General features: G+C 57.9%; 2 protein-coding genes across 2 annotated transcripts in view; one reads left to right on the forward strand and one right to left on the reverse strand.

The window, feature by feature from the left end:
* Positions 1 to 272: 272 nt before the first annotated feature.
* LOC138101754 (serine/threonine-protein kinase pim-1-like) lies at positions 273 to 2,453 on the forward strand. Its single transcript, XM_068999539.1, is given in 6 exon segments — positions 273 to 290; positions 293 to 469; positions 680 to 730; positions 934 to 1,300; positions 1,915 to 2,091; positions 2,347 to 2,453. Coding segments are annotated over 6 exon segments (897 nt in total).
* A 12,413-nt stretch (positions 2,454 to 14,866) lies between these two features.
* LOC138101772 (zinc finger protein 135-like) overlaps positions 14,867 to 17,401 on the reverse strand; it is a 76,190-nt gene continuing 73,655 nt past the window's right edge. Inside the window, exon 4 of the mRNA XM_068999557.1 lies at positions 14,867 to 15,570. Coding sequence (XP_068855658.1) covers positions 14,867 to 15,570 — 704 coding nt within the window. The remainder of the gene's footprint in view (positions 15,571 to 17,401) is intronic.

Here is a 17,401-nt window from a genome sequence, read left to right on the forward strand (position 1 = left end):
GCTGTGGCGCTGCCGGGCGGGCATCGGTGCCCGGGGCTGGGGCGGCATCGCCACCCTTTGGCTCCGCCTGTGCCGAGCCCGGCCCTGGCCCCGACGCGGGCTCCGGCTCCGGCCCCGGCTCCGGCCTCGGCTCCGGGCCCGGCTCCTCCCGGGGCCCGCGGAGGACACCCGGGGCGCGGCCGCTCCCGCCGCCTCCGCTGCGGCTTCCCCGGCCCGAGCTCCGCCGCTCGGCAGCGCGGCCGCCGGCCCCGAGCCGCCGGTGTCCCGTTCGGATGGGGATGCCCGGGCCGGGGCGGTCGGGGGGCGGTCGGGGGCCGTGTCTGGCCCCGGGCCGAGCGCTGACGGCCGCGTGTCGCCCGCAGGGAAGGCGCAGGAGGCCCTGCAGGAGCGGTACCGGCTGGGTTCGCTGCTGGGCAGCGGCGGCTTCGGCAGCGTCTTCTCGGGCACGCGGCTCGCGGACGGCGCCCCGGTGAGTGGCGGGGCCGGCGGGGAGGAGGAGGAGGGCGGAGGAGGAGGAGAAGGAGAAGGAGAAGGAGAAGGAGAAGGAGAAGGAGAAGGAGAAGGAGAAGGAGAAGGAGAAGGAGAAGGAGAATGCAGGAGGAGGGCGGAGGAGGAGGAGGAGGCCGGGGCGCGGCGGGGCGGGCGGCGAGCTCAGCCCGCTGCTGCCCCTTGCTCGCAGGTGGCCATCAAATGCGTGCCGTGGGACCGCGTCCGGCACTGGGGCGAGCTGGTGAGTGAGCGGGGCCAGCGGCAGAGGCGGGGCGTGCCGGGCGGCGAGGAGCCGGGGCCCGGCGGGGTGGGAGCCGCCGGGAGCCCCGGAGGGAGAGCGGGCGGGGGGTGAGCGGGGGGCGCAGAGCGTCCCGGGCTGGGTGAGGGGTCCCAGAGCCCTGGCACGGCCTCAGCCCCACCGACGGCACCGTGCTCCTCCCGCAGCCCGACGGCGCCCGTGCGCCCCTGGAGATCGTGCTGCTGGACAAGGTGTCCACTGGGTTCCGTGGTGTCATCCGGCTCCTGGAGTGGGTTGAGCTGCCCAGCAGCTTCTTGCTGGTGCTGGAGCGTCCGGAGCGGTGCCAGGACCTGTCGGGTTTGCTGGCGCAGCGGAGGTTCCTGCCCGAGGAGGAGGCGCGGGGGCTGTTCGGCCAGGTGCTGGAGGCCGTGCGGCACTGCACCAGCTGCGGGGTCCTGCACCGGGACATCAAGCCCGAGAACATCCTGCTCGACCTGGCCACCGGGCAGCTGAAACTGATCGACTTTGGCTGCGGCGCCTTCCTCCAGGACACAGCCTACACTCAGTTTGCAGGTGAGCCCTCCCAGGGGATGCTCCTGGGCATCTCATGGCCCAGCCTGGGTGTAGCACCGGGCTTCCCCTCATTGTTGCCAGGATGGGATTAATTCTTGAACCAAGTTGCTTTTGGGTGGGGCTGGGAGGGGGCCAGTTCCCGGCCCTGCTGCCAGCCTTCAGCACCCACTCTGCCCTGGGCTGGGGCTGGAGCGGGGGCAGCCAGCCCAACAAAATCCCCCGTGGGGGTAGCAGAGAGGGGGGTCAGACCCCGTGCACCGGCCGGTTTGGTGTGCAGGCGAGGAAGGGCCTGGACTGCTCCGCTGCCCTGGTTTGCCTTGGCTTATTGATGTATTTTGGGGCACTGCAGGCAGGGAGGAGAGTGGGTTTTCCCCACCACTGGGTGGGTTTTTCATTTGCATGTCATGGTTGGGCCTCCCCAGGGATTCCGCTGCCCTTTCCCAACACCAGTGGCCTCTTTTCCAACACCAGTTTGTACACAAGTCACAGGTGCAGGCGAGAGGGCAGCGGGTCACCCCGTGTGCCACTGGTGCAGCCCCTGCGTGCCCAGGGATGCTGGGGCGAGGCTCTGGGAGCAGCAGCATCCCCCAATGGACTCGGTCTGTGTTCCACAGGAACCCTGTTGTACAGCCCACCCGAGTGGATCCACCACCAACGCTACCACGGCGAGGCAGCGACGATCTGGTCCCTGGGCATCCTGCTGTACCAGCTGGTGGTGGGGAAGCACCCGTTCAAGAGGGGCCAGGAGATCATCTGGGGGCGGATCCTGTTCCCACGACGGCTCTCTCCAGGTGGATCCTCATCTCTGCAGCACAGGGGGAATAGCAGTGCTGGGAGCCAGCAGCGGGCTCAGGAGCATCCCGCTCTGGCAGCTCTGAGCAGGTGGCACATGTCCTGCTCTCCTGCTGCCCTCCAAAGCACAGAATCCATGAGCAAGTTTAGGCCCAGCTGTGGGCACAGCCAGCATGGCCTGGGCACGGGAACGGGGGGCAAAGCGGGCGGGATCCTTCTGCAGCTGCCTGGTGGTTTCTGCTTTCTGTGCCCAGAGTGCCAGGATATTCTTAAGAGGTGCTTGTCCATGCAGCCCTTGGACAGGCTGTCCTTGGAAGAGCTCTTCAGTGACCCTTGGCTGCAGGGTGTTCATGTGCCCTAGAGGATGGCAGAGAGCCACGGGCACAGTGTGATCCAGGGGCCTGGCAGGTAACAGCCCCACACATCTCTTGGCAATCAGTGGCAAAGCAAAGCAGACTATTTTGTCCTGCCTGTAGCTCTGAGCAGGAAGCATCAGAAGGGAACACGCAGCTCTTGGGCTGCAGCTGAGCTGGAGGCCTGCTCTGGCAAGCACTGGTGGCCACCATCCCCCCTGGTTTTGCTTGTCTGGTTCACTGATGGCTGGGGCCCTGGGCAGAACCCTGAGAACCTGGTGTGGCTCCAGGGAAGGAGAAGGAGCCCCTGGAGAAGCTGTAGCAGGTGGGGCTGCTGCTGCTGGAGACACCAAGGACGAGCTCAAGGCCGACAACCTCTTCCTGGAGCTGGCCAGCAGCAGCTGAAGATGATGGCCTTTGATTCTGGCACCTTCTCCAAAGACACGCTCCACGGCCAGTGTGCAGGTGAGTCCAGAGCCAGGGGGATGCTGCCAGAGGTGGGCATGGCACGGCCTGGCCGGGCACCAAAGGTTCCCCCTTTGCTGGGGCGGCTGCAGGGAATTCTTCAGTGGCTGCCAAGCTGCTTTTGGGCTCTGGGCAGCTGCTGAGGAGGTGGCTGTGCCATGGCTGGCTGCAGGCTGGGCACATGTCCTGCCCTCCTGCTCTGCTCCCAAAGGCAGCAATGCTGGGCAGCTTTGGGCCCAGCTCTGAGCACGGCCAGCACGGCCTGGGCACTGCGGGCGGCTGGGACAAGGGGACAGGAGGCTTCAGCTGACGGGCGGGTTCTGGTTTCTCTCCTTGCAGCCGGGCTCTGCCGATGCTGAGGCTGCTCCGGGCTCTGCCAGGGCTCTGCTGGGGCTCAGCCCCGGGCACGGCTGGGCCCGCTCTCCCCTCACAGGGCTCTGACAGCTTTGCATCAGACGAGCCCCTTGCGAGCACAGCGACGGAGCTTTCTGCTTTTGCAGGTGAGTGAGACTCTGGTGCAGGCCAAGAGATTGCAGTCAGGGACACACATGCCACTGGAAAGAACCCAAACTCTGCACAGTCACAGCTGAACGCCTGGATCTGCACAGGATGTTCTGTCTGTCCCACTCTTCCTTCCTTTTGGGCTGGAATTGTGCCATTGCACTTTCTTCCTCCTCTGGAAGTGCCACGAGTGGGCCCAACCTGGCAAGTGGGCCGTGTTCCTGAGGCAGTGCAGCCTGGAGCTGATGGATGAAGGATTGCCCTTCTCCAGTGCCAAACCAGAGCAAAAAGCCCTAAGTGGGACTTTACTTCTTTAAGAACCCCCTGACAATTTCCAAGGGAATGTGCAGCTCACTCGCAGGGTGAGAAGGAAGGGCATCTTCTCAGTGAGTTGGGATGGGACAGAGTTTAGATTGCCAGTCCTGCTCGGAGCTGGCAGGGCACAATCAATTTCCTATTGCTTCAACCACAATTTAAAATAACAATGTTGGAGACAAAGCCCAAAGTCTTTAAAAAAGGGCTGCTGAGGTCAGTAAGATGGATCAATGCCACCAGCATATTTACAAATACCTGAGTTGTCTTTTTGAAAAGATCAGTTACCTCTTAATCCAGAGTTACAAAAGATTTTTCACTCCACATTTGGGTTTTGGTTTTATGTTTCGTAATATTTTCTGGTCTTTTTCTTTTGTTTTTTTCTATCAATTAAACCAAAAACGTCCTAAATGATGGAGCAGCACTGCTGAACACGGGGACACGCAGAGGGACCAGAAGCAGCTGCCTTTGTCCCCCTGCAGCTCCAAGGCCCAATCTCAGAGCAGACAGGGCTGGCAGAGACTGGCAGGCTCCCTGTTTGCTGTGCTGCCCCACTTGTGAGCGGCCCAGCTTTGCGTGAGGCACAGGGAGAACAAGGGGCAGCTCCCTGCCAGCCCCGCAGCCCAGGCACCCCTCGGGCCCCGGGGCTTGGGGCACTGTCAGCACCCGCTGCTCCAGCGCCCGCTCCTGCTGGCACTGACAGCAACCCCCAAACTGTGGCTGATCCCGAGGGAGCAGCAGCAGGGCCTGGATCTGATCCCTGACTCTGGGGCAGGGCTGGACAAATGACCCCCACAGCAGCAGCAGCAGCAGCAGCAGCAAATGGAGCTGACTTTCAGCACAGCCCCTGCCGCTGTTCCCTCCCGTTGGCAGCGGTGCCACAGCAGCCTGGGGCACCTGGGAGCCCTCAGTGCCAGCAGGGACTGGAGATGGCAGCCCTGGGCTCCTGCAGGGTGTGCAAGGAGCAGAGGTGGGCACTCCCTGTCCATGTGGAGCTTGCAGGTGGCAAAGGCTGCTGTGAGCAGGCAGCTCCAAGGGCAGAGAAAGGAGGGTCTCGAGCACTGGATCTGTGCCAGTGCCACAGCCCTGGGCAGCAGCCACCGAGCCCCGGGGCCACAGAGGGCACAGCAAGAGGGACAAAAGCAGTCAAGGGCAGAGACTGGGCAGGGCGAGAGCTGGGAGCAGGAACAGCTGCTTCATTGCACTCTTGGAGAAAGCTCTTGGCTGTTTCAAAGCGCTGAAAGGCGTCAAGGGCACAGAGGAGGCCACAGCAAACAATGCTCCTGTTTTCACAGCCTCCCCTCTCCGTGTGCCAGAAGGAATGGGATGAACTGTATTCTTCTCTCCGAGTCGTCTCGTTCAGCATGAGCAGCTCAGCAGCAGGAGCTGAAGGAGCTGAAGCCTTAGGCCACAAGAGCTGAGCAAGAGGAGACTTTTGGGCAAAGTAATGCAGGTGCCATGGACCTGGCTGAATGCAGCAGACAGAATCCTGGAATTACAGACTCCTTTCTGTTAGAAAAGACCTCTGAGCTCATCGAGTCCAACCATTAACCCAGCACAGTCAAGCCCAGCACTAAACCACGTCCCTGAAGTGCCAAGGCCTGGACAAGAGGCCTGACTGAGGCCTGAACAACAGGCCCTGAGCCAAAGGTGACCTCTGGATGAACCTTCCAACCAAAGGTTATCTTTGTATCTGCTCATTACCGAAATTTCCATCATCATTAGTGCTGTGATTGATGTATCCCCTCATTAGTGAAACATGTATTGACCTTTCTGTGTTTAGACACCAGACAAGGCCATGAAATCTGACATCTGGCCTTGTTTGGGGCTGTATGGTCAAAGTCAGCTCCCTTGGCTCCTCCTTGAGCCCTGGCCAGGCTTAGGAGGAAGCCAAGAGGAGGATGAAAGCAGATGTTCCCGCACTGGAAGTGCTGTCAGTTTGTTTCTCCAGCACTGTCAAAGCTGGGCCCTCTCGCAGCTGGGTTGGAGCCTCAGCTGTGGCTGGAGGCAGCTGCAGGAATTCCCAGTGTCCGGGAGTGGCTCTGCAGTCCTTGGCTGGGACAGCTTCCCCCAGCTGATGGGTGGCTCTGGGTGATGGTAAAGTCTGAGGGTCACTGGGGCTGGATCTTGGTTAATCACTGCAGGCAATCTTTGGCACTGATGACTGGGGGCTTTGCTGAGCTGCTCCTGCTGTGATTCTTTGCTAATGATTATGTGCTTTGCTGAGCTTATGCTTTTGTAATTCTTTGCAGCTTTGCATTTTATAAATTGCACAATCCCTTCAGTTGGTGTCTGTGTCTTTGGTGCTGACCCTGCCCACTGGCAAAACAGGGCCCCATCCTGCCTGAGTGTTACCTGGGAAGACAAAAACCCTCACTCCAAATGTCCCCCCTTCCTCCTTGTTCCCCCCACTTTATACACTGAGCATGATGTCCTGTGGTCTGGGATATGCCTGGGGTCAGTTGGGGTCACCTGTCCTGGCTGTGACCCCTGCCAAGCTCCCCTGCACCCCCAGCCCCTCCCCAGCGTGGCCGGACGAGGGGCAGGAAAGGCCTTGGCTCTGTGCAAGCTCAGCAAGAACAAAACCATCTCTGTGTGAGCAACGCTGTGCTCAGCACAGAGCCAAACACAGCCCCAGAGAAAGGCCTGGCAAGGAAATTCCCTCTGCCCCAGCCCACAGCAGCACCCCATGGCCACCCACCATCACCACGGCTCCACGGGTTCCTTTCCATGGCCCCGGCCCTGGCCACGGGACCTTGGGCTGGTGGCCACGGCAGCCGACTGTGGCCCAGGGCTCCGTGCCCGTGTCCATGGCAGCAGTGGCCGGCCACGGGCCCTGAGTGCAGGTGAGCGTGCCAATCCCCATGGCAGCGGGGCCAAGCGTTGGTGTCCGTGGCACCAAAGTGAGGAACGGGTCCCTGTGGCCGCTGCCGTGGCACCTGAGGGCATCAGCGAGTGTCAGTGCAATTGTAGCTGGCACCAGCCCCGGCACCGCTCTGTCCTGAGGGCTGCCATGGCAGCCGAGGGCAGCCACAGGTCTGTGGGCAAGTGGCCACGGACCCTGAGTGCAGCAATGGCTCCTGGGGGGGTTCCCAAGGGAACTGGAACTGATGAGGGTTGCCATGGCATCCAACCCCTGGGATGTCACACAGCCACCCTGGGATGTCGCACAGCCACCCTGGGATGTCACAACCACTCAGTGATGTCATAGCCTGCTCTATGATGTCAGACCTCTACCCTGTGATATCACAGCCTTATCTGCAATGTCACAGCTCACTCTGTGATGTCACATAGACACCCTGTGATGTCATAGCCACTCTGTGATGTCACACAACCTGGGATGTCACAGTCATCTCTGTGACATCACACAGCTGCTCTGTGATGTCATACACCCACCCTGTGATGTCACAATCCACTCTGGGATGTCACAGCCTGTTCTGGGATGGCCCAGCCCCCCCCCGTGACATCACACCAATACTCTGTGATGTCATACAGCCACCCTGTGATGTCACACAGCCCCTTTCTGACATCACAGCTGCTCTGTGGGTCTGGGACACAGGCACAGAGGTGTTGCCAAAACTTCAGTGAAACAAAACCTCCTCAGCACCAGCGCAGCACGAAGCAGCAGCATTCTTTATTGGGCCGGATGCACGAGGGGAGAGCCCCTCCCAAAGTCGTGTGTGCCGAGTTCAGGAATGTTCCTGTTTGCAGACTGGGTTTCACAGACACATTCCCAGACTGTCCCACAAGAAACACACACACGATAATCATTGCCCCAAAATCATTGCATATTTCCCCCACCCCTTTGCACATCCCTTCTTCTGCCCTGGGGCTCTCTTTGGGGGTCCCTGGTGCTCGGTGACCCCAAAGCCAGCCCTGACTGCCCGGTGAACTGGTGAAAGTTGGCACACCTGGGCTGGTTGCTGCCTACAGAATCAGCCTTGTGCGGTTCCATGGCCAGTGGCTTTTGGAGAAGAAGCATTGTATGAACCCACCAGGTGCAAACGCTTTTTCATCTGGCAAATTTCCCCCCCTTGGAGGGTTGTGAAGCTTCTCTTCCCTTCAAGCCTTCAGAAGCCTCACTCTTCTCCTTTACTCACATCCCACGAGTTCCTCAGCTGCTTTCACAACCATGTTCTTTACACAGCTCAAAGCAAGTGTCAGAAGCACAAGTATTGCTGTGATCCCAGTCAGACTTTGCAAAAGTGAGGCCAACCATCAGTCAGGGGAAATCCAAGTCCTTTAAATATTTTATCCAAACAGTTACTGTTGAACCCTCCCCTTAATTCCCTGCTGGATGCAGCAAGCGATTTTATCCTCTCTACCCGATCATCCAATCCAGCATCACATTTGGAATGTGCACACAACAAGTGTTGCTGTTTCAGTTCAAGAATCCACATACTCCCTGTCCATGTAGCAGCAATAGGGCTAAAGCCAATCTGCTATGTAAGGTCATTTTAGCTGTGGCTGGCAATTGTTCCTTTATTTCAGCAAACCCCAAAGGAGCTGCATTCCCTAAAGTTTCCATCTGCAGAGCCCAATGGTGTGTGGCTGGTCTGTTCCTAAAGGCAGATCTGTGCGGAGCAGAGATGGATTCTAAAATCCATCCCGCTGTAGTTCCCGCACTGGGATGTTTCCAAGTTCCATCCCCTTTAACCTTTCCCCACAGTCGGGTTCCCGGTGGTGACTCCTTGCACGAGGGACGGAACGTTAATACCCCCAGTGTCCATGGTGCTCCTGATTCTCCCAGGGGCAAACATCTGCTCCAAATTCCATCACTTCCCACCCATCCTGGGGCTCCTAAGGATCTGACCGTGCCCTGCTGACACTCTGTGCCTCTCCAAGGCTCGCTGTTTGTTGGCTGAGCCCAGGTGTCCCTGAGAAAGGCAGAATCATTTCTACAAACACAGCCCAGCCTCAGAGCCTGGGCCACAGCCAGGAGCTGCTGGACCTCAGGATTCCAAACAGCTCAAGTGTCTGTCCCAGGGCAATCCCACTTTTCCTTTGTCCTGGAATCCTTTGACCTTGACCTTGTTCAATCAGGATATTTTATCCCCACCTGTAAGGGGTCCCGTGGAAGGCCTGGGCTCCCTTCCCAGCCCAGACACCCCTGAACTGGCTGGAAACATTCCCATTGTCCTGTCTGAGGGCAATTCCATACTTCTGGAATTTGACAGCGCCAGGGGGTATCAGTGCAATCTGTCAGCTGATCAATATTTCCTGAGGTAATTTCCTGACCCGGTTTGGAAATGTTACAATTCTCAGCAGTATTGTTCTGATGTGCCCATGGTAAGGAATATTCTCCTTCCATCCCTGTCCAGGTGCCCTGGGTGCTATTTCCTTCCCACACGTGTTCCCAGATTTTTGTCAAATTGCTGACTGAAGCTCCCCACAGAACTGGATTTTCTGCAGAGGTTGGTGTTGGCAAACAAGCTGTTACAGGGGTCACATTCTGTCATCTGCCAACACCTTGCACTGACTTTGAAAACCACATTTCCCTTCCCCGAAGTCAGGAACATTGTTTCTATTATTATTATAAATACACAATTATTGATCATCTTCATCCAGATCCAATAAATAGTATCCCCTTAGAAAATCCTATTCAATACCTAAAACAATAGGATTTATGTAAAAACCCCAAACTCCATGGTGTCAGACAGTCTTGTTTCTGCTGTGTTTAATGTGTGCTCGCTGGTTTTACCCACATGTGATGAACCCCGAGTTTGATTCCTTCTACCTTGAGTGCAGGGTAGGTTACCAGGAGGACTTGAGATGGTCCCTTCCACTTTGGCTGGATTGTTCCAAAATTCCAGGTTCTGATGCACACCGCATCTCCTGGTTGGAAAGGATGTACAGGCGAGTCCAGCCCCAATGATCTGTTGAGAACCATGCACCTTTTAAGGCTTACAAGAGTTAGTCCCAGTGCTATTAAATATTCATTTCAGCAAAACTTCTGAGCCTTCCCTTGTCTTGTTGGTGCCACATGGGAAAGCTTCTGGCCATCCAGAAAAAGGATCCACCAATACCAAAATGTGCCAGTCCCCCTTCTGCCTGGGCAGTTCTGCAAAATCCGTTGGCCAAAATCACCTGGTGATTCCCATGTAATGAGCCCTGGAGGCAGCCTTCTTCCTTCAAAACCAATCCCATCTTTCTCAACAACTGATCTATTATTTTTTGCCATTTTTGTGCTTACTAGATGCCTTTGTAAACTGGCCACCATATTCTCCATTTCCTCATGTGTTTCCTGATGTTTGAGTTCCGTTATACATTAATTGTGGAGCTACAATTACCTGCCCACCCATTGCAGGTTACCAATCACCTGCTGGGATTTTCCATAGCTGCTGCTGCTGGGGCTGACTGCCTGTCCTGATCACTGGAATCTGGTTTCTGTTGCAGAACATTCCAGTTTTTGCCAGGTATTAGTGCAAGGAGAGCTTTTTCAGCACCCTCTTGAGCTGTTTGGTAAGCCAATGGATTCCCTGGATTACCTGGGGAGTCTCCAAACCCATGGGCTTTACAAGGGCATCAGGGCCACTTCTTTTGGCTTTGGCACACTCTGCAGTAGGTGACTGATTTCTTGTTGTACTCACTGGAGACCTCTGTGCCCTTTCCTTCCATGTGGCTCCCTGGGCGTGTATTATTCCAAACCCAGAGTTCAAATCAGTCCATATGTTCACCCTTTTTCCTTCAGTGATTTCTAGGAAAGGTCATTCATTCTGCTTTTTGTGCTGCTGTGTTCAAAGCTAAAGCCTGGGCTTCTATGACCTGGCTCGAGGTTGCCACTGCACACCCAGCTGCCCGTTTCCCATCCGTACCACGCTGCTCCCACCAGGGTGCAGGTCCAGTGCTGGCTCCTGCATGGGATTGCTGTGGAGGTTCCAGAGTCTGCCAGAACACACTTGTTCCATGGATCCCAGGCAGTCATGGCACAAAGAGTCCAAGCCTTCTCTTAGAAGGGACTCGAACACTTCCCTGTTCCAACCTTGGGTACCTTGAACCAAACCCTGCAAAGCTTTTGCTGCACCTTACAGGCAGGTCAACAGTTTACACCAGGAAAGGAAAAAGGATAGGGAAAGGGAAAAGGGAAAGGGAAAGGGAAAGGGAAAGGGAAAGGAAAAGGAAAAGGAAAAGGAAAAGGAAAAGGAAAAGGAAAAGGAAAAGGAAAAGGAAAAGGAAAAGGAAAAGGAAAAGGAAAAGGAAAAGGAAAAGGTGCCTTTATCTTACCAGGGGTCTTTCTCTGATTTCCTTTGGAGCAGGGATCAAAGGTTCTCCCCAGAATCCTTCAGGGCTGCCTGCAGGTGCTGCCATCCCTCAGATCTGTTGAAATTCAAGAGGATGAGGCCACGGGGTGTCCCAATGGTGCCTTGGTTCCATGGGCCCTGTAGTGTAACCATGGTGTCCTTGGTTCTGCAGTGTCACAATGGACCCTTCATTCCATGAGGCCCCACAGTGTGGCAATGGTCCCTTGAGTCCATGAGGCCCCACAAGGTCACAATGGTCCCTTGGTTCCATGGCCCCGCACTCTCACAAGGCTCTCCTTGGCTGCACAAGGTCCTGTAATGGAGCAAGGGTTTCATTTTCTTCTTGATTTCTTTTAGCTTTCTTTCTTTCTTCATTCTTTCAACTTTTTTCTTTCTTTTTCCTATTTTTTTGGTTGCTTTCTGTCTTTCTTCTTTCTTTCTTTTCTTCTTTTATTTTTTCTTGTCTTTCCTTTTTTTTCTTTCTTTTTGATTCTTTCCTCTTTTTCTAAATTTTTTTTTGTTTCACGTTACTTAGTCTGTCTTTCTTCTTTTCTTTTTCTTCACTTTTAAAATTTTCATGTTGATTTCTTTTCATTTTCTTTCCTCCTTTTTTCTTTCCTTCATTTTTTTTACCTTTTTTCTTTTTCTTTCTTTTTTGTTGCTTTCTGTCTTTCATCTTTCTTTCTTTTTTTGCTTTTGGGACATGGGAAAGCTTCTGACCATCCAGAAAAAGTATCCCATCCCATCCCATCCCATCCCATCCCATCCCATCCCATCCCATCCCATCCCATCCCATCCCATCCCATCCCACCTCTCCTGGACACCAATTCCCCTTCTGTGCTTCCTGACTCCCCACAGCCGGGCCTTGGGGCTGACGGATCGAGCCATTTGGGGCTGCCATCAACACATTGGGGCTGGGATTGGGCTTATTGAAGGCACCCGCTCAATCCCTCCATCCCAAATGGGAGCTTGGAACCTCTCCTCAGCCCTTGCTGTGCCCGTGGGCTCACCTCAAGTCCCAAAATGAGAGCCAGGGCCCCACAGCCCATTCAGAACCTCTCAACATTGCCAGAAACAGCAGCATCCTTCCCAAAATGGGCTCCCCGGCTCCCTGACAATAGGTCCCCCTTCCAAGTACCAGAGCCCCCCTCTCAGAACCCCTCCCGAAGCATTGGGGGGACCCCAAAACTGCCTCAGGAACGGGACATACCCTGACATCCCTTCAGGAATGTGGGATACCCCAGAACCCACTGAGGAACGGGGTCCCCCCGGCCTCATCATGCGCAGCCTTCAGCTGGCTCAGCCAGAGCCCATCCCGCCCTCAGCAGCCCCAGCCCAGCCCTCCTGGGCAGGAAGCCCCAATGGCCGAGCCGGCCTGGGACACTTGCAGGGATGCGGGGGCAGCCGCAGCTTCTGGGGCCAGCCTGTGCCAGGCCCTGAGCGCCCTGCCAGGGAACCATTGCTGCCCCACATCCCATCTCAGCCTGCCCTCGGGCAGCGGGAAGCCGTTCCCTGGGGCCCGGCCCCGCAGGCCCTTGGCAAGAGTCTCTGTCCCCCAGCAATTGCTGCTCCTCCCTGCTGCGGGGCCCGAGCTGCAAGTTGATTTTCTGCCGCTGGCCCCGGCCCAGCCCCGAGCCAGGGCCAGCACCTTGCAAGAACTGCCCCCAGCAGAGCTGTTCCCTCCTGCAGTAGTTACACCTGCACACCCACAGCGCCTGAGACTGCAAGCAATGAGCATTCCCTGGGCACATGTGCAGCCCAAGCAGCTCGAGGACAGCCTTGCAGCAGGACTGCTCTCAGCTGAGCCAAAAAGGCCCCTCTGGCAGCTGCAGGGCCATTGCAAAGGGCAAGGGCCAGAGCCTGGGCCCACGGGGGAGGAAAGGGCTCTGAATTCCCCTGCCCTGGCACAGAAACCCTGTTCCCAGGCTGCTTCCCACACAGGATTCCTCTGCACGACTGCAGAAAGCTGAGAGGCAGCTCTGGCTTCTCCACTTTTCCTGTGCTAAAGCTGCCTGGCAGAAGAAATGGAGGGACAGCTCTGGTGGCACAATCCCTCCCAGCCCAGGGCACAGCACTGGGAAGGTCTTTCCGTGCCGAGGCTTTGCTGCGGCCAAGGAAAGCTCCTGGCTCAGGGTCACCTTTCCTGCTGGGCCAGACCCCCCGAGTGGCCCAGCAGCAGCAGAGAATTCCAGCACAGCCCCGGCACGGGCAGGGCGGCCCTGGGCGGGCTGCGGGAGCCGGCAGCGCCTGAGCTCAGAGCAGCTGAGCCCGGGGGCTCTTGGCCAAGGCCGAGGCCCAGCGAGCATTTCTCAGGTCGCAGGGCGGCCTGGAAAGGTGCTGGGGGGGATCATTCACCCCCCAGTGCGGTCCCAGTGGCTCCCAGGATTTCCATGTCCGTGGTCCCAGTGCTGCTCCCAGCCCTGATGCGTGGGGATGGGAATGTCCCGCTCCCTTCCCGGGGCAGGCTCACACCTGAGCCAGGTGTGCAGGGCAGGACCTTGCCCTGAGCCCAAGCCCTGTCCCCCCTGCAGGATCTGCTTCCCATCGGCCTCTTCCTCCTGCGGCCCCAAGCCCAGCTCGGTGCTGAACGAAGGGCGCTGGGCTGGGGTCATCCCCCGGCGGGGGCTGCGCACCCCCTCTGCCCCCTCCCCAAATTCCCTCCCGGGGCAGCAGGGGCTGGCTCAGGAGCCCTGTGGGCAGGGAAAAGGGGGTGACACCGGGATGGGGGGGTCACACACGCTCTGGGGGGACACACACGGCCCCTGGGGACCCCCCTCACCTTCTCCTGCAGTGCCAGGAGGATGAACCCCAACATGGAGCCCCTGACCCCCAGCAGCATTTTGGGGCTGGGGTCTGGTGGCAGCTTTGGGGCCTGGGGGAGAGGCCCTAAAACCCCCTTCCCAGTCCCACAGCCACTCCCAGACCCCTCAAACCACCCCACAGCTCCCAGCCAGGACTCCCCCAACCACTCCCTGCAATAGAAATGGCCCCAAAGCCACCAAATCCCCTTCCCATCCCCCCCAACACCCACCCAAATTCTCTGCAAGCCACAGAGCCATGCCAACACCCCAAAAGTCCCTTAAAGACTGCCCAAAAACCCCCCCAAACCCCCTCCCAACACCTCAAATGGCCCCAAGAGGCTCAAAAGCCTAGTCCATGCCCCTCAGACCCCCTCCCACCCCCCACGGCACTGACCAGGACAGGCTGGGGGACAGGAACATCCACAGCCCTGAGCAGCTCAGGCGCTTCAGCAGCGATTTGGGCACTTTGGGGGGGACACCCCCGATGGGCAGACCCAGGGCACAGGTTGGGACAGACAACCGGAATTCCTGGAGAACAGATAGGCTCAGGTGGACATGTTCTGCCAGCACAACTGTGAGATTGTGGCCCCAATCTGCCTGGCTTCACAGCCCCACAACACTCAGATCCTCCCGAATATTCCCCTGAACCCCAAATTCACCCCAAATTGAAGGAAAATGGTGCCGCTTTAGATGCCTTTGTTTAATTTCTTTATTTTTACCCCAAATTTTTGCTCTTTCAATGGGATTAACATAGAAATTACTTAGGTTGCAAAAGACCTCCAAGATCATCCAGGGTGGCTTGATGCCACCAGAAGAAACATTTGGACAGAGCAGATGAAAATTTTGGGGTGTAAAGGTAAAAAATCAGCTCTTCCCAATGAATTTCCAATGTTGATCTGAGTCCTGATGGATGTTCCTGCCCCTGCGTTCACCCAGGTGCCTACAGGGATCCAGGAGAATGTGGAGAGCACCAGCCAGGGGTCTTCCCAAACTGGATCACAGGGAATGTGGGCTCCTCCCCGCATGGGTCCTCTGATGGGGGATGAAGTTGGAGCAGAGGACAAAGCTCTTCCTGCACTCAGGGCACTCGCAGGGCTTCCCTTAGTGGTGCCTCCGTTGGTGTCTGGTCAACGCTGAGCTGTCTGAGAAGCTCTTCCCACACTGGGGACACTCGTAGGGCCTCTCCCCGGTGTGGATGCGCCGGTGGGTGACGAGGTGGGAGTTGTACCTGAATCCTTTCCTGCAGTCGGGGCAGCGGAAGGGCCTCTCATCCGTGTGAATCCGCTGGTGCCGGAGAAGAGTGGAGCTGGTCTGAAACCTCTTCCCACACTCGGAACACTTGTAGGGCCTCTCCCCGGTGTGGGTGAGCCGGTGGATGATCAGGTGGGAGCTGTACCTGAAGCTCTTCCCACATTCCCCACACTCGTAGGGCCTCTCCCCGGTGTGGACCCTCTTGTGGCAGATCAGGTGAGAGCTGTGGCTGAAGCTCTTCCCACATTCCCCACACTCGTAGGGCCTCTCCCCGGTGTGGACCCTCTTGTGGCAGATCAGGTCAGAGCTGTGGCTGAAGCTCTTCCCACATTCACCACACTCCCAGGGCCTCTCCCCAGTGTGAACCCTCTGGTGGTCGATCAAGTGGGAGCTCCGTCTGAAGCTCTTCCCACATTCCCCACACTCATAGGGCTTCTCCCCAGTGTGGATCCTCTGGTGGTTGATCAGGTGGGAGCTCCACCTGAAGCTCTTCCCACATTCCCCACACTTGTGGGGCTTCTCCCCATCGTGAAGCTGCTCATGAACCACCAGCTCTGATCTCTGGCTGGATCTCCGGCCGCCTTCCCAGCACAGGGTGGGTCTTTCCTCCTCAGAGCACCCTGGGCTGTGTTTGCAGCCCCTCCTCCTGCGGGATCTCCGGGGCTTTTCCTCCCCGTTGGATTCCTGCGCCATGGAGCCGCTCAAAACGGCCTCTTCCACCAGGTTCTGCCACGGGGATTTGTCCTCCCTGGGCTCTGTCCTCAGCTCCTTGTCTGGGGAGGAAGGACAAGGAGAGGATGGGATTTGCCTCCGTGCCACAGGGAAGGGGAAGGAGATCCCCCCAGTCCGTCCCCGGCAGGACGGCGTCGGCAGCGGGGTTGTCCTGCAGCTGGGGGTGATGCTGGGCTGGGAGATGGAGCAGGAGAGAGGGGGAAAGGGGCACTGACTTCCTCCTCACCTGCCTGGGAGTCCTGGGGCATCTTCCTCTTCCTCGCAGCCTCCTCCTCCATCTGGCCAAGCGTTGGGAATGGGAAATCCTGGTTTGGGGAGAAACAAGGGATGAGTGTGTTGGGTTGGGGGTTCCTATTGCCCAAGTCCAGCTCTAGAAGTCACCGGGTGCCTGGTGTCCATAAAACCAACAAAAAACCAAGAGTGATGCCAAAAAAACCCTCCAGGAGTTCCCCCTTTCCAGTCTCCTCACTTTGGGGTTCTGGGGGTCCCCCTTGTCAGGGCTGCTGGGGGTCCCGTGGGTCCTGGGGATCCCCCTCTCCGGGGTCCTGCTTAGGGATGCTGGGGGGTTTTGGGGGTCTCACAGGTCCCTTTTTTCCTGATTCTGCTTTGGCTCCCAGAGGTCCCAGGGTCCCCTCTTCAGCCTCCCTCCACTCCAGGCACTTGGGGCTCCCCCCTCTCCTCACTGCCCCTTTTAGGGCTGAGAGATCCCAACTCCACCTCATCTCCAGGCCCCCCCACCCCTCCAGGCTCTTGGGGGTCCCCCAGCTCTGGTATCATCCCTCTCTGCTCTCCCCACTCCAGGGGTCCCGTATTCCAGCCCCCAGCTCTCCTGGGGATCCCCAAAGCCAATGTCCAACCCCGCCAGGACCAGGCAATCCTCACATGGACACCCCAAGACCCCCAAGGGGCAATTATGGCTCAGCTTTGGAGTCCTGCAAGATCCACATATCCTCTCTGGCCCAAAAATCCCTCCCAGGGACATGCAAGGACATCTGGGGCTCGATTCCAGAATCTGCAAGCTCCAAACACCCCTCAAAAAAAACCCCTCCTGGTGACCCCCGACAGATTTGGGGTGAGCTCCCCCTCCCCGCTCACCTGCAGGATGGGGGGGAAGATGCTACCGGGGCTGGGGGTGCTGCGGACACAGTGGGCGGGCGGTGGAACCTCGTGGTTCTCCAGCTCCTCCTCCTCCTCTCTCCCTCCTCTTCCTCCCACTCCTCCTCCACTCCCACCCTGCCCCCCCCTTTCCCACCCCCTCTGCCCCACGGCTGCCACAGCACCGGCTGCTGTGTGGGGGGAGCCCCCGATCAGCCCCAGGGATGGACAGGGGGGTTGGGGACCCCCCCAGTGCGGATCCCTCCCTTCCCCAGAGCCCCAGGGAATCGCTCCAGAGCTCAGGTGCTGGGGGACAGGGCTGCACCCCCATGGAACCGCTCGTCTTCTGTCCCAACCCCACCTTTCCCTCCCCTCCCCTCTCCTCCCCTTTCTCAGCGTTCCCCCAATCCACAGCCCCATTCCAGCTCAATTTGGGTGTCCCATCCCGCTTTCTTTGGGGGTCCCAGCCCCCTCTTCCCCCCCACCTCCTTCTGCACCTTCCCCATCCCCAATCCCCACCTCCCCTCCCCCGGCCTTGGTTTTGGGGGTTTCAGGCCC

Source organism: Aphelocoma coerulescens, unplaced genomic scaffold (assembly GCF_041296385.1).
Source record: "Aphelocoma coerulescens isolate FSJ_1873_10779 unplaced genomic scaffold, UR_Acoe_1.0 HiC_scaffold_46, whole genome shotgun sequence".
NCBI classification, from domain to species: Eukaryota; Metazoa; Chordata; class Aves; order Passeriformes; family Corvidae; genus Aphelocoma; species Aphelocoma coerulescens.